Here is a 24,667-nt window from a genome sequence, read left to right on the forward strand (position 1 = left end):
GAGGAGTCCAAAGTCAGGGCTGTCCAGAGCATTTCATATGCAGCAACTGTTAAAAGGGTTGAGGGTTTGAATCGTGCACCTGAAAAGCCCATGGTGGTGGACAGGCCTTCACTGCAGGCTGCAGGGGTTGCCTTTCACCAGCAGGATCCTGATATTTTAAAGGTTAAGAAGGTGGATTTTGTGGTCTTTATAGCTATGGGGATTAATGGCACTGCCAAGGTGGAGAGAAAGTCCAGGAAGATATAAATCATTGTGGATGCGGCGGAGCGGTTCCTGGGGCTGAAAGATTCCTCCGTGAAGGAGTTACATGGAATATTGTAACAAGGAGTACCACTCTCTCAAGTCCTAGAGCCTGAGAAAGAAGATATGAAGATTTGAAAGAATGAATAAGTTGTTGTTCTGGTTTGTTAATGTACTATTTTTATTTGGGTGGATTAAGTTAGTTTCGCTATTACGTATGAATTTTCTTTCTATCTTGTTTTGGTTTAAACCCGTCCATTTGGTGGCGGCAATACACCTTTTGGGGTTGTAGTCCTCCATAAAACCCACAGAAGAAAAAAAATAATATCACGTGATGCATTTGTTCTCTCATTGAGTTTAACCTGAATCTGAGTTAACGTTAGTTGAAGATCGAAGACACGTCCGAGTCGACTATTCTTTCTGTATTAGGCTAAGGAATCTACGTGTGAAAGAAATGACATCATGAGACAATGTTGCTGTCCATGTAGGAGTCAAACAAGAACAACAAAGCGGTGGGCAAAAAATCTTGTTTCGCTTCTTTTCTGTTTAAACATAGCTAGCTAACGACGCCTGTAGCCCAACTCAATTACACGGTATGTAAGTTAGCTAACTTAGATACGCGATGTTCCTTATGTTTTTATCTATATTTCTTGGCAAATATACATCGTTTTGTATGTATGTATATTGTATATTTGGCTTTTTATTGACATCTCTTTAAGACGACAATACTGGGGGTTCTCAAGCTGATTTGGAGACGTAAACATTGGGCATTGAGTTTTAGGAGTAATAAAGTAATGTTGTTTTTGTGCACTACTGTAGTTAACGTAGCTAGATGGACACAGCAAGGAATCCAATGATCAAGCCACAGCTTTTGACACACACACACGGTAATGTTCTCATGAGTACGAGTACTACTGGACGTTCCGTTTTTCCAGTTCTTTCAGGAAGTGAACCGGTGTCATTTTTGCTCTGTGGCTACATATCTTACCGTCAACAAAAAACCCAGCAGACTGTATGATTAATATCTAGGCCTAACATCTGAAGTGTCCACTCACTGATAGGCTACTTCAGTTCAAACCGAAAATGCAGATGTAAGATTCTATTAATGTCAATGAATGTCACAGCCCTTTTAGTCTGTGTTTGCTTACTTTAAATACAGTGCGTTCAGAAAGTGTTCAGACCCATTCACTTTTACCACATTTGGTTACATTACAGCCTTATTCTAAAAAAAAAAAATTATTGTTTTCCCTCAATCTACAGTACCCCATAATGAGAAAGCAAAAACAGGTTTAGAGTTTTGTTAAATGTATAAAATAAAAAACATTTACATAAGTATTCAGACCCTTTGCTATGAAATTGAGCTCAGGTGCATCCTGTTTCCATTGAACATCCTTAAGATGTTTCTACATTTTGGTTGGAGTCCACCTGTGGTAAATTTAAATTGATTGGACATGATTTAGAAAGGCACACACTTGTCTAAAAAGTTCCCACAGTTGACGGTGCTTGTCAGAGCAAAAACCAAGCCTTGGGGTCGAAGGAATTGTTCATAGAGCTCCGAGACAGGATTGTGTCAAGGAACAGATCTGGGGAAGGGTACCAAAAAAATATTATGCCGTATTGAAGGTCCCTTAGAACACATTAGCCTCCATCATTCTTAAATGGAGGAAGTTTGGAACCACCGAGACTCTTCGTAGAGTTGGTCACCCAGCCAAACTGAGCATTCAGGGTAGAAGTGAATTCGATGGTCACTGACAGAGCTCCAGAGTTCCTCTGTGGAGATGGGAGAACCTTCCAGAAGGACAACCATCTCTGCAGCACTCCACCAATCAGGCCTTTATGGTAGAGTGGCCAGACGGAAGCCACTCCTCAGTAAAATGCACATGACAGCCCGCTTGGAGTTTGCCAAAAGGCACCTAAAAGACTGACCATGAGAAACAATATTCTCTGGTCTGATGAAACCAAAATGTAACTCTTTGGCCTGAATGCTAAGCGTCACATCTGGAGGAAACCAGGCACTGCTCATCACCTGGTCAATACCATCCCTACGGTGAAGCATGGTGGTGGCAGCATCATGCTGTGGGGATGTTTTTCAGCGGCAGGGACTGAGACTAGTCAGGATTGAGGGAAAGCTGAACGGAGTAAAGTACAGAGAGATCCTTGATGAAAACCCGCTCCAGAGCGATCAGGGCCTCAGACTGGTTCAAAGGTTCACCTTCCAACAGGACAACGACCCTAAGCACACAGCCAAGAAACCCCAGGAGTGGATTTGGGACAAGTCTCATTGTCCTTAAGTGGCCCAGCCAGAGCCTTTACTTGAACCCGATCTAATAACAAAGTACTGAGTCAAGGGTCTGAATACTTATGTAAATGTGATATTGCGTTTTTATTTTATTTTGCAAAAACGTCAACCTATTTTTGCTTCAATTGTGCGGTGTTGTGTGTAGATTGAGGTAGGGGGGGATTATTTAATCAATTTTAGAATAAAAGGCTGTAACATAACAAAATGTGGAAAAAGTCAAGGGGTCTGAACACTTTCTGAAAGCACTATATGTCAAGTGTCACCTACATTGAGAAGAACGGGGGCTGGGAATTGCAGAACTGACTGACAATGTATTTTTCAGTGAGTTATTCTTGGTTCAGCTTGTTTTTGCCAGTATAACCACAGCGGATATCTTATTTGTATGTCACAGCATGTCATGTGAGAGTAACACATCCCTGGAGGCACGATGCTAGCCACACAGACCCCAGATACGGGGCCAGAGGCGGAAGACGTCAAGCAGGTAGGCTCAACCTCTTTTGCTGTAAATAGCCTGTTTAATTCAATAAACCACTTCTACTTAACACTGAAAAGTTGATCAGATATCTCTCACATAGGGCCTACTTTGTTAGTGTTTGAGTGACACATGGATGCATTACGCATTGATTCAGATTTTTCACTTTGAAATGTATGCCAAACCAAACCTGTTGATTTTCAAAGTTTAACAAACCATACAACGCTATGCACATGGACATCTTTGAAGAATTTACACGGAACGTTTTACAAATACACATTTACTGGACGAACTGCAGATGCGTTTGGTAACAGAATTGTAGTAAAATCGCACTAATTCTTTATTTTTTTTATTCGACCACATTTTCCAAAAACTCTGTCAAATATCTGCTGTGAATCAAGATTCAAAGATGTCTGCAGAAAGAATGGGGTGTCAGCTGTGACATGGCACCTTGAGTTTGAAAAGAAAATACATATATTTTGGTTATTGAACTACAGTAGGTGAAGTGGATTTACATTCGGTAACGGCAGTATGGTAACATAATTACATCACAGGTCCTTGATCTGTGCTATACAGAAATGCGTAATTATGGCTATATCATTCTCTTCATGGTCATGTAACCCTGAATAGGCACACAAAGGGCAAAATATGCAGTAGACCTGTCCTTCTGCAAAGTTGGGTATTATTATACACACTGGCTATTATTGTAATGAGCTCCGCCCCCAAACGAACACATTTTGTTAGTCCGCACCAAATCTGAAATAGCCTAAATTTCACACGTTTGGACAGCACGGTAGAGTACATTACAGTACATTACATTACAGTGCGCTACTGTAATGTGTACTATACTCTACTGTACAGACTTGCAGTGTTTCCTCTTGCAAAATGTCTAACAGTGGGGGGGGGGGGGGCTTGTGGTGAAGGACTGAGATGCTCAGTTCTACTCCAAAATGAGTATATAGCCTGTGCATGGTCCAAATTATACTAAACAAAAATAATCGCAACGTGCCACAATTTCAAAGATTTTACTGAGTTACAGTTCATATCAGGGAAACAGTCAATTGAAATAAATTCAATACACACTAATCTATGGATTTCACATGACTTGGGAATACAGATATGCATCTGTTGGTCACAGAGGTAGGGATGTGGATCAGAAGACCAGTTAGTGTCTGGTGTGACAGTAGCGCACACATCTTCGTATGGAGATGATCAGGCTGTTGATTGTGGCCTGTGCAATCTTAGCCCACTTAGGGCTGTGGCGGTCATGAAATTTTGTTAGCCTGTGATTGTCAAGCAAATTACTGCCAGTCTCACAGTAAGTGACCGTTTAATTAACAAACACATTTAGCTACTCCTGAGCTGTGTTCGAATACCCATACTAAATTACTATATACTTTTAGATCATTTTAGTATACTGTAAACGAAGGGTATCCTTTCAGTTGAGCTTACTAGCGCTTTGCCTATCTACTGGAAGTTGATGCTGTTGCTATGCAACCTCTTGCTAGCTTGTTAGCATAACAAATGACTAGCTAGACATTTTACGATTTCGGGTGTGTTCGTAAATTCAATCTAGATGTATGTATGTATGTTAAAGGAAAACTCCACCCAAAAACTATTTTGATATTTGTTTTATTAGTCCGTTGTTATAGTCCCAAAATGTTTGCATGTCACCCATCAAGTTTTCAATGTGTATAACTTTAGAAATCCAGCCGGTATGAAGCATTTTGCATCATATATGATGCTGCGTTTATCATTCAAGGCCCACAAACTATATTGCTCCCTACCACCTTTATTGCACAACTTTTTGACCCAAGGCCGACGGCCGATCCTTGTCATCTTGACAAAATGTTGGATCTGATTGATGCCATAATGGAAGCAATGTAATGTCCCACTGCCTTTCATCTTTTTGATTCTTTATGCAGAGGTTTTCACCAAGTTATGTAATGTACCTATGACTACATTGATTTCCACATTTTAATAGGCCTACATTTCAGGTTGTCGCCTTAGTGAAAGGGAAGCTGAAAGGAAGTAAACTGAGTACTATATATATATACATTTTGATTTAACCCATCTCACCATTTTTTTAGTGGATCAAAGAGAAGTTGGCGTGGTCACTCAAGGCTCTGCAGAAGCGCTACGTGATGACCGATGCCGTGGTAACCAGCGAGGATGGCGACGCCAACCTGCTGTGCTCTTCTCTGGAGGCCGTCTTTATCCACGGCATCAAGAGCAAATATGTCCGCTCCAAGGCCGGAGGACATGGCAGGAAAGGGGGGTCCCGGGGACCCCTCCCCCAGCCTGTGTTCTGGAGCCTTCTCAAGACGGTCACTCACGGGTGGGTGGAAGCCTGGAGCTGTACACTAACAATTACACTTCCCCCTACAGATAACCCTACAGACCCCTCTTAGTGCAGTGTCTCTACCCTCAATCACTTTAGTGAGATGGCATTTGATTATGAAAGTCTTTCTGTAGGTGCGATCAGTCTGTCTGTGACTGTTGCTGTAAGCATGACAAGTTGAAGTTGAGATAATGGCATGTTTATATCCTCTGTTGCAATAAGTGCGTATAAAAAATCACATTTACACAGGGTGTCAGTGCGTTCTTAAAGTCATAAATTCATTGATCTGATTTAAAGGCCTTAATGAGTCTAAACTGAATTTAAGAAAGGTTTTCAACAGTTTTTAAAACGTGATGTACATGACTACAGTGTTTCCGTTATATTGTGCCGCTGCTTAATTATTAAAACCACGGCAAAAAAATACAATGTAACATCAAATAATTATTGAAAAAATTAATTACCGTGGCTCCTTGCTGCACTCGCGTAACAGGTGGTCAGCCTGCCACGCAGTCTCCTCGTGGAGTGCAATGTAATCGGCCATAATCGCCATCCAAAAATGCTGATTACCGATTGTTATGAAAATTTGAAATCGGCCCTAATTAATCGGTCGACCTCTAATTTCTATGGGCTTAATATGCAGACCTGAACTTTGTTGCCTCCCTTTCCGCTTTGGGACAATGACTTCCATTGTTAGGGCGGAGACATGAGCCTCTCGTCGTTATATACAGCTCTCTGGTATCGACCACTTGCGAATTGGAAAGAAAAGTTGGTGGGTGCATAGTGCACTGGTCGGATGCTGGCTTCCCCTAAAGTAAATTGATGTTTTGCCAAAACTACTGTCTAAACAAAAATTATTCATAAGACTTCACCAGAGAGCATGAGTTTGCCACAGTGGATCATTAGCTTAAAAAAAAACAGCTGTGGGTTGTTTAAATCACAAGCGCTTAGGCATATCCCTATTTGGGAAGCCTGCAATTTCGGCAGTGTGTGGCAATAAGCCTAGCTTATTTATTGAGTTGTGGCTGTCAGTGAACAGCATCTGAAATATGTTTTAATATAATGCTTCTTGAGTATAATTTGAAATTGTTGACACAGGAAGGGGAAGGGTGTCCGGCGTGTCTCTCCAGAATGCGTACACTCGGCTCTCTAGAATGCGCTCAGTTGTCAGAGAGAGCGCGGTAGCCTATACAATTTGAAAGAAAACACTACATTTCCGACCCCGACATTGCCCTCCTACCGGAGCAATTTTGCTTACATCGCTGATTAGGCTACACAACGTTCCTGCAAATGTTTTTGTTCTAAAACCATTATTTGGTTAATGTGCATTAACCTGCTTTCTGCAATGAAAGTGCTGTGCCTTCCGAAAGTATTCACACCCCTTGACTTTTTCCACATTGTGTTGTCTTACAGCCTGAATTTAAAATGGATTACATTTAGACTTTTTTGGTCACTGGCCTACACATAATACCCCATAATGTTAAAGTGGAATTATGTTTTTTGAAAGTTTTACAAATTAATTAAAAATGAAAAGCTGAAATGTCTTGAGACAATAAGTATTCAACTCCTTTGTTACGGCAAGACTAGGAGTAAAAATGTGCTTAAGTTGCATGGACTCTCTGTTTGCAATAATAGTGTTTAACATGATTTTTTTGAATGACTTCCTCAGCTCTGTACCCCACACATACAATTATCTCTAAGGCCACTTAGTCAAGCAGTGAATTTCAAACACAGATTCAACCACAAAGACCGGGGAAGTTTTCCAGTGCCTCGCAAAGGGCACCTATTGGTAGATGGGTAAAAATGAAAAAGCAGACATTGAATAGCCCTTTGAGTAAATATACACTGAGTTGTACCCCCTTTTGCCCTCAGAACAGCCTCAATTAGTTGGGGCAGGGACTCTACAAGGTGTTGAAAGCATGCCATAGGGATGCTAGCTAATGTTGACTTCAATGCTTCCCATAGTTGTCAAGTTGGTTGGATGTCTTTTGGGTGTTGGACCATTATTGATACATACGGGAAACTATTGAGCATGAAAAACCCAGTAGTGTTGCAGTTCTTGACACATTCAAACCGATGTGCCTGGCAGCTCCTACCATACCCTATTCAAAGGCGCTTAAATCCATTATCTCGCCCATTCACCCTCTGAATGGCACACACATAATCTGTCTCAAGGCTTAAAAATCCTCCTTTAACCCCCCCCCCCTTCAGCTACACTGATTTTGAAGTGGATTTAACAGGTGACATCAATAAGGGATCATAGCTTTCATCTGGTCAGTCTGTCATGGAACGAGCAGATGTTCCTAATGTTTTGTACACTGGTTGCTTACCAAGAAGAACGTGAATGTTCTTGAGTGGCCTTTTGATTTAAATCACCTTGAAAATCAATGGCAAGACTTGAAAATGACTGTCTAGCAATTATCAACAACCAGCTTGACAGAGTTTTAAATAATAATGTACAAATATTGTACAATCCAAGGGTGCGAAGCTCTTAGTCTTACCCAGAAAGACTCACTGCTGTAAGAGCACCTTTGGTAGCAATATCATGTAATTACTCCGGGTGTTTTAAATACTTATCGAAATATATTAGTGTTTTTTTTTTTTTTTGCAAATGTTAGAATACTCTGTCAAAAATTGTGTAGATCGTTGACAAAAATGGACAATTCAATTTGTTTTAATCCCACTTTGTAACACAGCAAAGTGCATGAGCAGCATCTGAAAATGTAATTGCGGGAAGACGCCATTTTTTAAAACTACTGTTACTGTTCTTAAAAAAGAGGAGAGTCTCAGCCTGATGTGAGTATAACAATTATTTCTCGACTGTCAATATAGATGAAATAACACTAACAGAGTACCACTATTGAAGTATGTGATTGAGACGATGCGCCAATGGAGCGCAGTGTGCCATTTGCGGTGAATAAATCAAGTAGCTTATACAGTAACGTTATAGGTCTAATGGGACATTTTTGTAGGACATTAAATGCACTGTTGGATCAATTGCATGGCGATCTAGCAACAATATCATATTTAGAGTTAGCAGTCTGTGTGAGTTCCCACTTCCTCAGGTGGTAAATTATATAGCCTAAGCCAATATGCACAAAAGACATGCAGACACATTCATCTTTCAAAATATATTTGATTATTCCGAGTCCTATTTTGATGTGTTGCACATCAAAATATCCATCATGCATTTCCTGAACATGTTAGATGAAATAGTTCTTCACGTGTTACTTGGCCACTGGAAAAAGCCCGTCTAGAGCCCTTCTGCTTAGCTACCTAGCTTCGAAGTATAGCCATTTGATACCTGATTCACTGAATGAGGGACTCATTTATTCAACTTGTTATAGCATAATACCTCCAGGAGAGCTACTGGGTGTGTAGACCTTTTTTTCCCCAGCCCCACTCCAACACACCAGATTGTAAAAATCCACTTCTCAACAGGACCAGGTTATGCTGACACGGGTGTGTTTGAGCAGTGCTGGATCAAAATCCTGCACACCCTAGATCTCCAGATGTTAGGGATTTTATACAGTAACAGTGCTAGATATTTGACTTCAAGGCATTTGTTCAGTGTTATTGTATTGAGTATTATTCTAGCTGATATTGCTATCGAAGTCAACTTTTCTGAACGCTTACAGTAGTTTGATCTAGATAATGATTAGTCCATTTGGGGTAGCCTAATCACCCGTAATAACATATGCTAAATCTGTGAATGCGACCAATAAAATTGAATTTGATGGGCCACCCCATGCCAGAGGTGGCACCACAGGTCCCGGAGTGTTGTGGCAAGAAAATGAAAATCTGGCGCCTGTAGTTTTTCCTGATCTGGTAACCTAATAAGGTAAAACGCTGTGCCTTATACGGTATGACATGATCTGTTTTTAAAAAGGTTGAATATGGGCTATGATGAGACATGAGTTTTTTTTCTAATCAGGTCACATGTTGTTTTTTTAATCTCCTGGCCTTGGGGAGGATGAGAACCCTGTCGAACTGCAGGAACCTTGTACTTGTTCATATTCATTATATTTTAAAGAAGGACTAGGGTTGTTTCCTATGCACAGAGAATGCAACATGATTGGACAATAAAACTCATAGGGGAGAGCTTGCTTTATGCAGGTTTGCATTGTGTAGTCCTGCCCTATCCAACTGTAGGCCTAATTAAACATGAACTCACAGTCCATGTCAGCTATTGTGTTTATTGATTCATTCCAGTTAATCATTTTGGATTGAAAGTCTAGGTCGCCAAGTTAGCCCAAATTTGTATATAAACCAAATGTGATCCTATTGTGTCAGGGCTGCAGAGTCTCTGGCCTCGTTCAAGGCTCCGCTAAAGACTGAGCTGTTAATAAGAAAAGCTTTCAAGGACCAATGTTAATTCTGTTCTCCTGTCCACCGCGTCTGACGACACCAGTATATGACTTTGATTGTCTGCTTTCAATGTTCTGTGTTAGGATTGTTTTTATTAGTCCATATTTTCTTCAGCGCCTTTAGGTGTGAGAAAAGCGCTTTACAAATTACATGTATTATTATTATTATTATAAATAGCTTACACAACGTTACCGTCTGTGTCTCACGGCTTTGTTTAGTCCTGCCAGAGGGACAGGGAGCATAGTAGGCTAGACTGCAGCTGCTGCTGTTAGTAGCCTACAGTTGATCAGACTGAAATATATTCTTGTTTCCATGCAATACAGAATGTCAGATCACTTATGTTTAGGTGTATAGGCTGCTACGTTTTCTATAAGTTTTTGCGTGTCTGGAGTGATGTGTTATCACGCTTGCTAAATAAATACCGGAGGAAAGTGGAGCGCGCGCCTTGAGCTTTGTGTGTTGTGCATGACCTGCGATTTCCGTGACTGACTGGTCAAGACACGCAAAAGAGCCAGCAGCAGCCCGGATGTCAAGGACAGGGGGATTGTGCGCAAGTTGACAAATCATTAGGCAAATCGGTCCCCAAAAAAACAGCACCTCCATTTTTTTTTTACGCTTTGTGTCGATATATGTTATTAGGCTTAACAATATCAAGTGGTGTAGCGCTGGCACATCTGATTTGAAAAGTGTTGTTCAGCCATCTATAGTCAACCGCTATGCTACAACATCCGTTAGGCTCCAGGAGAATTTACATTGCTAAAATAGTACACCTTGATAAAATGAGCCAGCCCTAATAATAATTATTGCCTACATGGACTTCTTTCTGGAGAGGAATATTAGCAGGTGTGTGTTAAAAAGGTCTTAGTCTTTAAATGAAACTTCATGGACCCTGCATATACCCTGTTTTTAGTGGTTAAGCAGAATGACAATTAGTAAAGGTTTAAGATCAGATGGTGTAGAATGTTTACTGTATACTGTACATAAAACGATTCTCTGTAATGTCTCCTGGCCCCCTCAGTGACGTGATCACGGAGCTGGAGAAGCTGAGCTTTGTGGGTACGGACGTGGGTCGCTGCCGGGCCTGGCTGCGGCTGGCCCTCAACCACGGCCTGATGGAGTGCTACTTGGCCTCCCTATTCCGTGAGGACTCCAACCTGCAGGCCCACTACCAGCCCTCCGCCCTGCTCCTGGACCCTGAGGAGCGTGAGGTGCTGCTCAGTTATCTCCAGGGCCTGGCCTCCCTGGTCTTCAACCTTTCGTACAAGTCAGCCGTGCTCAACGAGTGGACCACCACCCCACTGGCTCTGGCCGGCCTCTGCCCCACCACCCAGGCCGACGCTGTCGACCTTCCCAGTCTCACCAAACACAAGGATTCTTGGGATACGGTGTCACTGTCGTCCGGCGGGTCGGATACGGTCGAAGTGCAGCATGGGGGGACGAGGGTGATTGGGGGGGTTTCAGGGGGTAGGACCCCTCTAAATTCTTCTAATTTGAGCCTGGACACCACAGGGTCATCTCAGCTCTCCTCCAGCCTAAGCTCAGACAGTCTGCTGCAGGGTCATGACCCCAAGAGCCCAGACAAGGAGCCCTGGCCATGTGACCTGGAGATCTCTGCCAGACTAGAGAACGATGTCAATGCCAAGAGGCCTCTTAAAGAGTAAGTCGTGAGTGTGGGTCAGTGTGCCTGTCTGAAGAATTGAGGCCCTTTGAATCACAGCCATGGTTAATCTCCAAACCATTAAAAGACATTTAGCAGATGCTTTTATCCAAAAAAGGTGATGTAAGCAACATGCTTCAACTAACGATGTGTACAGAAATTAGTGAAATAGTTAGATAACATGTTGTCCCTCGTTTCATTTGGTGATTTCTGTTGACCTCTGACATTTCCTACTTTCTGTAACTGCAGTGTTCTGGCAGACTTCAGGGAGAGTACCAACTCCAGTCAGGATTCCATGCACGAGGATTCGTACGTTTCCACTCCGGGTGCAGACCACCTCTCAGAGAATACGGCCTTCAGCGGTTCTGACGGCGAGACCCAGGGGCCATTCACACCCCTCACTGGCTCCTCTAACCCTGCTTCAGTGGGGTCAGACCAGGAGGAGCCGTCCACTAAGACCCATGTCCCTTCCGAAGTGTACTCGCACACTGAAGTGCCCTCCAGTCACAGTGACTGTGTGGAGAGTACAGCGACAACTCCTCACCTACCTGTCACAGAGACGCCACAGGAGAAAAAGACAGAAGATTCTGCTAAGAGCACCTCTGCGCCTTCAGCCCACACAAACCTATGCCGTACTACCAGTGTGCAAAGCAGGAGGGTGTCTACAGACTCAATCACAGTAAATTGAATCTCTTGTTTTTTTCTTTTTCTCTCTCTCTCGGTCTCCCTCTCATTCCCTTCATCAGACTGTCTGACTCACTCGTCATGTGGTTGACCTGACCTTAAGTTCTTTGAGTTCTCCTTGACCTTTGCAGTCATAATGTGCAAAGTTTTTGCGAAATTATAAAGCATCTGTGGATTTATATGGTTACATGCTGAAACAATCATTCTATTTCAAGATTTGCTCAATTAGCCACCAATCGTCACTAAGTAAAACCCGTCTTCCCTTTCTCAGCATTCCCACTCCTGGATCTCTGAGGATGACATCTATAAGCCACACCTTGAGGAACTGGTTGGCCCCGATGAGTCTTTACTAGGCTTTGGCCCAGCTCTTGTGAATGGATTGACCTCTCCCCCTCCAGAGCCCGAGACGCCCCAGTCTCCCCCCAGCGTGGTTCACCGCAGGCAGATAGGTAAGCTCCCAAAACCAGGAGCACCACCACTTCTATCACTTCTTGAACACAACACCTTGTGATGCAGTCTGTTGTAACCAGTGCTCAACCACCACCATAAGTGGCCTTGGTCATGAGGTGACATGCCAAAAGTATTGTTCCTAGTTTTCATCCATCATTCTGGTTTTTGTCACACTTGTAGTTTCAGAGAAGCAAGATGAAACAAATCATTTTGTTTCGATGATGAGGAGTCATTGGAAAGTCCAGCACTTCTATTATTGTGAAACAAATATCAAGGCCCAGAACTTCTATTATTGTGAAACAAATATCAAGGCCCAGAACTTCTATTATTGTGAAATGTACATGAATTCTGTCTTACCTTCTTTGTATGTGCTTCCTAATTTTTGCTTACAACTTCAGATAATTATAAATAGGTTATCTTGCTGGTACTTCCTCCTTATGATGGAGTATGTGTAGCCCTTTACACTCGTGCCCATATACGGGTTGAAAATGGCAGATTTGGACTCTGATTATGTACTTATCTTGTACATAGTGTTTCTGCCACTGTCTCTTATTGTTACTCTTTTATTTTTTTATTGTTTATTTAGTAAATATTTTCTCAACAGCATCGTTGGTTAAGGGCTTGTAAGTAAGCATTTCACGGTAAGGTCTACCTCTACACCTGTTGTATATGTGACAAATCAGATTTGATACTTGCCTAAATTGGAACGCAGTGGCTGTACAGTAACATGCTATACACAATGTCAGCGCTCAGGTTCTCCGCTTCAGATCTGCATGGCTTTTGACTGACAGCCGTTCTGAATTTGAGCACCGTGCGTGACAAGAAGTTGCCCCGTCCCTCCTGCTAATTGGGCAACTTCGGCAGATGTTTTGTTTAGAGGTCGACGGATTATGATTTTTCAACGCCGATACCGATTATTGGAGGACCAAAAAAAGCCGATACTGATTAATCGGCCGATTTATTAAAAAAAAATCTTTTTTTTTATTTTATTTTTTCAATTGTATTTATTTATTTGTAATAATGACAATTACAACAATACTGAATGAACACTTATTTTAACTTAATATAATACATCAATAAAATCAATTTAGCCTCAAATAATGAAACATGTTCAATTTGGTTTAAATAATGCAAAAACAAAGTTTTGGAGAAGAAAGTAAAAGTGCAATATGTGCCATGTAAGAAGCTAATGTTTAAGTTCCTTGCTCAGAACATGAGAACATATGAAAGCTGGTGGTTCCTTTTAACATGAGTCTTCAATATTCCCAGGTAAGAAGTTTTAGGTTGTAGTTATTATAGGAATTATAGGACTATTTCCCTCTATACGATTTGTATTTCATATACCTTTGACTATTGGATGTTCTTATAGGCACTTTAGTATTGCCAGTGTAACAGTATAGCTTCCGTCCCTCTCCTCGCTCCTACCTGGGCTCGAACCAGGAACACCGACAACAGCCACCCTCGAAGCAGCGTTACCCATGCAGAGCAAGGGGAACAACTACTCCAAGTCTCAGAGCGAGTGACATTTGAAACGCTATTAGCGCGCACCCCGCTAAATAGCTAGCCATTTCACATCGGTTACATCAGCCTAATCTCGGGAGTTGATAGGCTTGAAGTCATAAACAGCGCAATGCTTGAAGCATTGCGAAGAGCTGCTGGCGAAACGCCCGAAATTGCTGTTTGAATGAATGCTTGCTGGTGCCTACCATCGCTCAGTCAGACTGCTCTATCAAATCATAGACTTAATTATAACATAATAACACACAGAAATACGAGCCTTAGGTCATTCATATGTTCGAATCTGGAAACTATCATCTCAAACAAAACATTTATTCTTTCAGTGAAATACGGAACCGTTCCGTATTTTATCTAATGGGTGGCATCCATAAGTCTAAATATTCCTGTTACATTGCACAACCTTCAATGTTATGTCATAAATACGTAAAATTCTGGCAAATTAGTTCGCAACAAGCCAGGCGGCCCAAACTGTTGCATATACCCTGACTCTATGTGCAATAAACGCAAGAGAAATGACAAAATTTCACCTAGTTAATATTGCCTGCTAACCTGGATTTCTTTTAGCTAAATATGCAGGTTTAAAAATATATACTTCTGTGTATTGATTTTAAGAAAGGCATTGATGTTTATGGTTAGGTACACGTTGGAGCAACGACAGTTCTTTTTCGAATGCGCAACGCAGGACACGCTAGATAAACTAGTAATATCATCAACCATGTGTAGTTAACAAGTGATTATGATTGATTGTTTTTTATAAGATAAGTTTAATGCTAGCTAGCAACTTACCTTGGCTTCTTACTGCATTCGCGTAACAGGCAGGCTCCTCGTGGAGTGCAATGAGAGGCATGTGGTTAGGGCGTTGGACTAGTTAACCGTAAGGTTGCAAGATTGAATCCTCGAGCTGACAAGGTAAAAATATGTCATTCTGCCCCTGAACAAGGTAGTTAACCCACCGTTCCTAGGCCGTCATTGAAAATAAGAATGTGTTCTTAACTGACTTGCCTAATTAAATAAAGGTGTAGAGAGAAAAAAAATCGGCCAAATCGATGTCCAAAAATACCGATTTCCGATTGTTATGAAAACTTGAAATCGGCCCTAATTAATCGGCCATTCCGATTAATCGGTCGACCTCTAGTTTTGTTGTCTGAGGGAAATGCTGTAAACTGAGGACTCAATGTATTTTGAAAGATAATAAATACCACTTTGATGTCATACAAGCCAGCCAAACACCTGTGAGTTCAAATGTGCGCTTAACATTTCCATATCATAAAACTCATGTAATATACTGTGCAAAGGTATATAGAATGAGCGTATCTTTGTTGTATTGTGAAGAAAATTTGCTGTATTGTGAAGAAAATTTGCTGCAGACTTACACATCTGAATGCAGATGCATTCTATGCTCACAAATTACGATCTGCTTCTTTGAATTGCATTGTGAAAGCCTAACACTGTAAAATCGTATTTTAGAATCAGCCAGTCATGTTGGCAATAGAACAAGCTTTCAAATTCCCGTATACTTCAAACTGGTCCCTTTTTTTGCTACCGTGGTTATGCATATGCTGTCAATATTTCTTCTGTAAAAAAACATTTCAATTTAGCCCTATCCATATAGTATAGGGCTAAGGGTTATTACACTTATGTGTTGAATCCGCAGTGCAAAAATTATATTCATGTTACAATAAAACCTGTTATACTTGAGTGTCATTAGCTAAGTTTTATCTGGACAGAAATAAGGCCCGCTCACTTTAGATCTGTTTTGCAGTTTTTCAATGGCGCCCTTGACTTCACTCGCTCTTTCATTCCCTCCCTTTTTTCTTTCACTCTTCTTCTCTTTCAGGCCTGTCCAACCCTTTCCGTGGGCTGCTGAAGCTGGGCCATCTGGAGCGGCGGGGCGCTGTGGGCATGTGGCGGGACTACTACTGCGAGCTCTCGCCCTTCGAGTTCCGCCTCTACCTGAACGCAGAGGAGCGCACCTGCTGTGACAACTGCTCCCTGCTGCGTTGCGAAGACGCCCGCGTCGCCTCGGCCGAGGGCCGCTTCGACCTGGCCTTCCCAGGGAAGAGGCTCCACCTGCGGGCAGCCAACCATGACGAGGCAGAGGACTGGGTGGACCGCATCGCAGAGGCCGTCAGCAAGTTCCGCCCGTTGCACCGCCTTGACGACCATTCAGAGGTGCTGCAGTCCACTGACAGCTTTGTCATCCTGGAAGAGCCCCGAAAATCTTCCCCTTCGTCCCCCTCCGTACCCACCAGTCCCGAGCGAGGGGGTACTGCGGTTGAGCAGGAGCAGCAGCCGCCACTTGAGCTAGACTGGACGCGTCCCACAGTCCCTGAGTCAGACGCCATTAAGGAGGCGGTGCTGTACCTATCCCAGGACGCAGAGGCTCGCAACTGGACTCCTCTGGTCTTCTCCCTCTCCTTGGAGACTCTCAACAGTTTCCGGGTACAGGATGGGCGAAAGGTACTGTGCTGCTCCCACCCCATCGAGGGGATACGGGACGTGGTCCCAGACGTTTCTCTGGGGGGACCGGCTTTCTTTAGGGTCGTAACAGCCAGAGATACGCTCAAGCTGAGGGCCAAGAGCCCTGAGGAGGCGCGTGCCTGGAGGGGCATCATCAGGGGAGTCCTGGACTCCTACCTGGAGAATGGAGAGAACGGGGAGCCTAATAGCCCCGGGTTAGCCACTGGGGCATGGGGCAACGTCCACAGACTGGTGCAGCATAGACTGAAGGGGGACGGGGTGCTGCTGGCCCATCTATATACAGTGCCCACAGAGAAGGGGCTGGACCTTCAGGGCTTCAAGTGTGCAGGTAGCTCTAAAGCTTAACCTAATAACAGGCAACTCTTTTGTAAACATTAAGTTTCCCTTACCATGCCGTTACTGGGAGAGACCGAGTATGTATTACCGCCTTCTCTGCAGGTTGTCCAAAGCCGGTGGGTGTTTCCCGGGGAAAAGCCAGACTGTGCGAGTTCTCAGGGAAGTACTATTGCGACGCTTGTCACCAGGGTGACACCATCGCCATACCCTCCCGCATGGTGCATAACTGGGACCTCACGCCTCGCGAGGTGAGTCTCTCACGGGGTCTATGGACCACACACAGAGCTAACATTTGTGTCAAAGCACATCCTTGGTAAAGCTTATTCTTTAGGGTTTGTATAGTCATAAAAATCCAGTCACCGTTCCAGTTCATCCCAAAGGTGTTCAATGGGGTTGAGGTTAGGGCTCTGTGCAGGCTAGTCAAATTCTTCCACACTGATCTCGACAAACCATTTCTGTACAGATCCCGCTTTGTGCACGTTTCATGCTGAAACAGGAAAGCGCCTTCCCCAAACTGTTGCCACAAAGTTGGAAGCACAGAATCGTCTAGAATGTCATTGTATGCTGTAGCATTAAGATTTCCCTACAATGGAACTAAGGGACCAAGCCCGAACCATGAAAAACAGCCCCAGACCATTATTCCTTCTCTACCAAACTTTACAGTTGGCACTATGCATTGGGGCAGGTAGCGTTCTGGCATCCGCTAAACCCAGATTTGTCTGTCGGACTGTCAGATGGTGAAGCGTGATTCATCACTCCAGAGAACGCGTTTCCACTGCTCCAGAGTCCAATGACGGCGAGCTTTACAACACTTCAGCCGATGCTTGGCAATGCGCATTGTGATCTTAGGCTTTTGTGTGGCTGCTTGGTCATGGAAACCCATTTCATGAAGCTCCAGACTAACTGTTATTGTGCTGGCGTTGCTACCAGAGGCAGTTTTGAACTGAGGACAAACTATTTTTACGTGCTTCAGCACTCGCAGTCCTGTTCTGTGAGCTTGTGTTGCCTACCACTTTGCGGCTGAGCCGTTGTTGCTCCTAGACATTTCCATTTTATAATAACAGCACTTACAGTTGACCGGGGCAGCTCTAGCAGGGCATACATTTGACAAACTGACTTGTTGGAAAGGTGGCATCCTATGACGGTGCCAAGTTGAAAGTCACTGAGATCTAAAGTAAGGCCATTCTACTGCCAATGTTTGTCAATGGAGATTGCATGGATGTGTGCTCGATTTTATACACCTGTCAGCAATGAGTGTGGCTGAAATAGCCGAATCCACTCATTTGAAGGTGTGTCCACATACACAAAAGTATCTTATACCCTGTAGTTAACTGGTAAGCTATTATTAGCTTGTAATAATGTTTTCGTCATGTCATCATGTCCCCAAAAAACTTTTCACCGAACTCACGAATAAGGCCATACAAAGTTGATAAAAAAATGTTTACCATTCATTGAAACGATTGTTTCGTTCGTTGCATCAACAACAATTTTGTTGAATCGTGAAAATAATCAAAATAATATGTGAAGTGAACATTAATTTTAGGAAAAATATTAATGTTGCCTTTCTTTTGGATTATGAGGTTTAAAACCTGTTTTGTAGATACAGTACATTCGGAAAGTATTCAGACCCCTTGACTTTTTCCACATTTTGTTACATTACACCCTTATTCTAAAATAGATTTTTTTCGCTTTGCATTCAGGCCAAAGAGTTCAATCTTGGTTTCATCAGACCAGAGAATCTTGTTTCTCATGATCTAGGAGTCTTTAGGTGCCTTTTGGCAAACTTCAAGTGGGCTGTCATGTGCGTTTTATTGAGTAGTGGCTTCCGTCTGACCACTCTACCATAAAGGCCTGATTGGTGGAGTGCTGCAGAGATGGTTGTCCTTCTGGAAGGTTCTTCCATCTCCACAGAGGAGCTCTGTCAAAGTGACCATCGGGTTCTTGGTCACCTACCTGACCAAGGCCCCTTTCCCCTGATTACACACTTTGGCCGGGCAGCCAGCTCTAGGAAGTGTCTTGGTGGTTCCAAACTTGTTCCATTTAAGAATGATCGAGGCCACTGTGTTCTTGGGGACCTTCAATGCTGCAGACATTTTTTGGTACCCTTCCCCAGATCTGTGCCTCGACACAATCCTGTCTCAGAGCTCTAAGGACAATTCCTTTGACCTCATGGCTTGGTTTTTGCTCTGACATGCACTGTCAACTGTGGGACCTTTTGAGACAAGTGTGTGCCTTTACAAATCATGTCCAATCAATTGAATTTACCACAGGTGGACTCCAATCAAGTAGTAGAAACATCTCAAGGATGATCAATGGAAACAGGATGCACCTGAGCTCAATTTCGAGTCTCATATTTTTTTTTTTAAATGTTTCACCTTTATTTAACCAGGTAGGCTAGTTGAGAACAAGTTCTCATTTGCAACTGTGACCTGGCCAAGATAAAGCAAAGCAGTTCGACACATACAACAACACAGAGTTACACATGGAATAAACAAACATACAATCAATAATACAGTAGGAAAATCTATATACAGCATGTGCAAATGAGGTAGGATAAGAGGTAAGGCAATAAATAGGCCATGGTGACAAAGTAATTACAATAAAGCAATTAAACACTGGAATGGTAGGATGTGCAGAGGATTAATGTGCAAGTTGAGATACTGGGGTGCAAAGGAGCAAGATAAATACATACAGTATGGGGATGAGGTAGATTGGATGGGCTATTTACAGATGAGCTATGTACAGGTGCAGTGAGCTGCTCTGACAGTTGGTGCTTAAAGCTAGTGAGGGAGGTAAGAGTCTCCAGCTTCAGAGATTTTTGCAGTTATTTCCAGTCATTGGCAGCAGAGAACTGGAAGGAGAGGCGGCCAAAGGAAGAATGGGCTTTGGGGTTGACCAGTGACATATACCTGATGGAGCACGTGCTACGTGTGGGTGCTGCTATGGTGACCAGTGAGCTGAGATAAGGCGGGGCTTTACCTAGCAGAGACTTGTAGATGACCTGGAGCCAGTGGGTTTGGCGACGAGTATGAAGCGAGGGCCAGCCAACGAGAGCATACAGGTCGCAGTGGTGGGTAGTATATGGGGCTTTGGTGACAAAACGGATGGCACTGTGATAGACTGCATCCAATTTGTTGAGTAGAGTGTTGGAGGCTATTTTGTAAATGACATCATCGAGGATCGGTAGAATGGTCAGTTTTACGAGGGTATGTTTGGCAGCATGAGTGAAGGATGCTTTGTTGAGAAAGATTGCACTTCCTAAGGCTTCCACTAGATGTCAACAGTCTTTAGAAAGTTGTTTCAGGCTTCTATTGTGAAAGGGGAGAGAATAAGACCACTCAAAGCAGGTGGCTCAGCTGAAAGCCTTTAGTTGTTTATTGCGCATGGCCGTGAGCGCGAGCTCCGTTCCCTTTCCTTTCTAATGACAACGGAATTGTCCGGTTGGAATATTATTGAAGATTTATGATAAAAACATCCTAAAGATTGATTATATACATCGTTTGACATGTTTCTACGAACTGTAATGGAACTTTTTTGACTTTTCGTCTGGACTTTGTGCTCGCGCTTTGTGCATTTGGATTACTGGACTAAACGCGCAAACAAAAAGGAGGTATTTGGACATAAAGATTAACTTTATCGAACAAAACGAACATTTATTGTCTCATGGAGACCTGGGAGTGCCATCAGATGAAGATCATCAAAGGTAAGTGATTAATTTTAATCACTTACCTTAGTTTAGTTTAGGTCACCTAGCAGCACGAGCTCAGAAGATCGATGGGGGGGGCAATGAATTCACATATGGTGTCCAGGGCACAGCTGGGGGCAGAGGGTGGTCTATAGCAAGCGGCAACGGTGAGAGACTTGTTTCTGAAAAGGTGATTTTTTTAGAAGTAGAAGCTTGAATTGTTTGGGTACAGACCTGGATAGTAAGACAGAACCCTGCAGGCTATCTCTGCAGTAGATTGCAACACCGCCCCCTTTGGCAGTTCTATCTTGGCGGAAAATGTTATAGTTAGGGATGGAAATTTCAGGGTTTTTGGTGGTTTTCCTAAGCCAGAATTGACACGGCTAAGACATCCGGCTTGGCAGAATGTGCTAAAGCAAACTTAGGGAGTAGGCTTCTAATGTTAACATGCATGAAACCAATGCTTTTACGGTTACAGAAGTCAACAAATGAGGGCACCTGGGGAGTAGGAGTGGAGCTAGGCACTGCAGGTCCTGGATTAACCTCTACATCACCAGAGGAGAAGCAGGATAAGGGTACGGCTAAAGGCTATAAGAACTGGCCTTCTAGCACGTTCGGAACAGAGAGTAAAGGGAGCAGGTTTCTGGGCACGATAGCATAGATTCAAGGCATAATGTACTGACAAAGGTATGGTTTGGAAGAGAGTACATTGGAGGTAAACCTAGGCATTGCGTAATGATGAGAGAGATATAGTCTCTAGAGACGTTTAAACCAGGTGATGTCATCGCATATGTAGGAGGTGGAACAACATGGTTGGTTAAGGCATATTGAGCAGGGCTAGAGGCTCTACAGTGAAATAAGACAGTAATCACTAACCAGGACAGTAATGGACAATGTATATTGATATTAGGGAGAGGCATGCGTAGCCGGTGATTCAGACAGTTAGCGGGCCAGGGCTAGCAGTTAGCAGGGCGGGGCTAGCATAAGGCCCTTAGAGGGACATTGCGATGGGGGAAAGTCTGTTTTTTTCCTCCTCGTGCATTGACGTCGAGAAGCCCAGGAGCCCTAGCCGGGAGATGGGTCTAGCATGGGCTAGCTCCAGGCTAGTTGGAGTGAAAAATCGGTCCGGTATGCTCTGGTTTGAAATGCGTTGTACGAACTGGCGAGAGCTTTCCGAGCTAAAGGTTAGCTGATGACCGCTAGCAGTGGTTAGCTGACTGATAGCTGGTAGCTAGTTAGCTTCAGTTGAGGTATTCCAGTTTAGAGGTAAATAGAAATACTTTAGAAAAAAAACAGATCCACACCACATTGGGTGAGGCGGGTTGCAGGAGAGTATTTTGAAGTTGGGGTTTAGGAAAAATATTTAAAAGAATGCAACGGATATATACATGGGACAAGACAAGGACGTCTGACTGCTACGCCATCTTAGATTGATATAAATAGCAAAGGGTCTGAATACTCATGTAAATAAGGTATTTCTGTTTTCACCCTGTCATTATGGGGTATTGTGTGTAGATTGAGGATTTTTTTTATTTATTCCATTTTAGAATACGGCTGTAACGTAACAAAATGTGGAAAGTCAAGGGGTCTGAATACTTTCCGAATGCACTGCTTTTCAAGTTGATTTGGCCATCCAATGTATGGGACATTGCAACTCAATAGATGCTAGTCAAACTGCAAAGTAAACACGTCTAAGGAAGCTAAGATAAATATGACTGAAGAAAATTTGTGGGCTTGCTTCTGCTGAAATAAAAAGATTTGTAGCCTACCATAGCCATATGATCATTAATATATTGAATGAACAAATTATTTAAAGGCATAAAATGTATTTGGTTGTAATGTTGCAATGTTTTACATCAAAGGGTGGTCAACTATCCTCCAGGAGAGCTAATGGGGGAGTGTGGGCTTTTATTCCTATCCCCCACTAACAAATCACATTTGAGAAATGAGCTGCTCAACCAGACCTTGATAAACTGTCTCTGTGTTTGATCAGGGTTTGATCAAAAGCCTGCACCCCCAGTAGCTCTCCAACCTGAGGGTTGACCACGTGTTTTACACAGTTGCCTAACAGGTTTTCCACTTTTGTTGGGGGGTTAAGTGCCTTGCACAACGACGGGAGATGGTACATGGGATCAGAGCACTGGCTTCCAGTGTTGATACCACATTACGCTTAATTTCTTTACACGTACATAGAGACACCGCCAATTGTTGGGTCATGAAATTCCCTGTCAAAATGTGTATGAACCCTGTTCTTATTTGCACACATCTATGGAAAAATAACTATTTTTGTCATTCGTCTTTTTGCTTTGACATTGAACTAATCCTGTTCTCCTTTGATCAATATTGTTTGTGTTTGTTGTTAAACTGCTCTCGTGTGTCCTTTGCCCTGGTTGTGTACATGTAGGTCTCCAGACAGGCCCTCGAACTGCTGGCTCAGGTTGAACATGAGCCCCTGCTCAACCTTCACCTTTTGAACCCTAACCTGTGGGAGCATGTTGAGGCCATGGCCCAGGCACACAGTCTCAGACAGAGGCTGCAGCTTGTAGGACACTACCTGCTCACCTGCCGCAGTGGGCCATGCAAGGATATTCAGACCAGGTGTGTGTGAGCGACTTTTGTTTGGGTGTTCTTGTATTGCAGAACTGGGTCAAATGCAAGTTTATCAAAGTGAGCTGGATCATATTGATCCTGCATTCTGAGAAATCCAGTCATCCCTGTTCATTATTTTATGTGATCTAGACTTGGGCCAAAAGGCAATGCATTGATTATTTCCACATAAGCTTTCATTGACTTTGTATAACTATTGTGTTATTTTTCTCAAGACTGGGCCTAAGGACATACCTGTTAGAATCAAGCCATCTCTACAGTGTCATGGACTTACAACAGGTATCTACTATATACAGTCATTACTTACCTGTTAGTCATTTCCCTTTAAAATGAAATAATACACATTCTTAACCTGCAAGACCACACCACCAGAAACCAAGTAGATGTAGTTAATAAGCTTAAATGGTATATTTTTCCATGTTGTGTTTTAGATAGCGGAGGGAACATATGTTGCCTACTTGAATATGTTGATCCGGTTTGCCTCCAACCACGTTCAACAATGTGACCTTTGCACCCAGAGGGGCTACATCTGCCAGATCTGTCATGCCGGTGACATCATCTTCCCCTTCCAGTTCGACACCACTGCCAGGTAGGGCCCTTATCACTTCAATACATTGGGATGTGTTCACTCAGTGATCAGTTCACCCCGCTCTTTCTCTCCACACACTCACTCGCTCTGTCTCCCACTCAGGTGTAAAGAGTGTAAGGCAATGTTTCACGCAACTTGCAAGGCCCAGTCGTCCTCGTGTCCACGATGCATGCGTCTTCAGAGGTACCTCGAGAGCGATCTGCAGGACTGCTCTGTTTGACCCAGTGGCCTTCCTGTAGCTGCAGAGACCTATGAAATGACAAACGACAAGAGCAGACATTCACGTCCGGCTTCTAGTTTCTTTTTTCTACATGAACTAACCTCAAGTGCAATTAGGAAGTGTGACTGTATGTACCGACCACAGACCAAACATGACCAACCGAACTGGATAGTGTAAAAAGCCAAGAGCTACACAACTTGCACTAATATAGAAAGGTTTCTGCTATTGAATTGACGTGATTGACAAGGTGAAGCCCACTGATATGTTCTTACCTCTCTGAACTCTCTCTACGTCTTGAGTGTCCAAGCCAAGGAATCAAATATGAAGGATGATGCAAAGAATCTACTTTATGCAAAGAAATCAAATTAAAATAAATGTATACATTGATGTCATTGGTTGGAGGCTTGTGGTGTTATTTCATGTTTACAGGAAACACTCGCTGTATATTTCTGTACATTTATATTTTTATTTCACCTTTATTTAAATAGGCCATAGTAGTGAAGTAATTACAATTTAGCAAATTAACGCTGGAGTGATAGATGAGCAGATGGCGATGTGCAGGTAGAAATACTGGTGTGCAAAAGAGCAGAAAAGTACATTAAAAACAATATGGGGATGACGTAGGTAGATTGGGTGGGCTATTTACAGATGGCGTATGTACAGCTGCAGCGATCGGTTAGCTGCTCAGATAGCTGATGTTTAAAGTTAGTGAGGGAAATATGT

General features: G+C 42.9%; 1 protein-coding gene across 2 annotated transcripts; it reads left to right on the top strand.

Moving 5' to 3' along the window:
* The first annotated feature begins 575 nt into the window (after window positions 1-575).
* LOC120060901 (pleckstrin homology domain-containing family M member 1-like) lies at window positions 576-24,336 on the top strand. Of its 2 annotated transcripts, none has more exons than XM_039010326.1 (12): window positions 576-833; window positions 2,931-3,020; window positions 5,102-5,349; window positions 10,736-11,374; window positions 11,624-12,053; window positions 12,330-12,507; window positions 15,864-16,835; window positions 16,946-17,091; window positions 22,933-23,126; window positions 23,351-23,414; window positions 23,567-23,724; window positions 23,827-24,336. In XM_039010326.1, exons 2-12 carry the CDS (start codon window positions 2,967-2,969, stop codon window positions 23,942-23,944), a joined length of 3,201 nt encoding a protein of 1,066 aa, XP_038866254.1. In that variant the 5' UTR covers window positions 576-833; window positions 2,931-2,966; the 3' UTR covers window positions 23,945-24,336. The 2 variants fall into 2 exon arrangements, with proteins under 2 accessions (XP_038866254.1, XP_038866253.1); XM_039010325.1 differs by having other exon boundaries at window positions 576-752.
* Window positions 24,337-24,667: the final 331 nt, after the last annotated feature.

Source organism: Salvelinus namaycush, chromosome 16 (assembly GCF_016432855.1).
Source record: "Salvelinus namaycush isolate Seneca chromosome 16, SaNama_1.0, whole genome shotgun sequence".
NCBI lineage: Eukaryota > Metazoa > Chordata > Actinopteri > Salmoniformes > Salmonidae > Salvelinus > Salvelinus namaycush.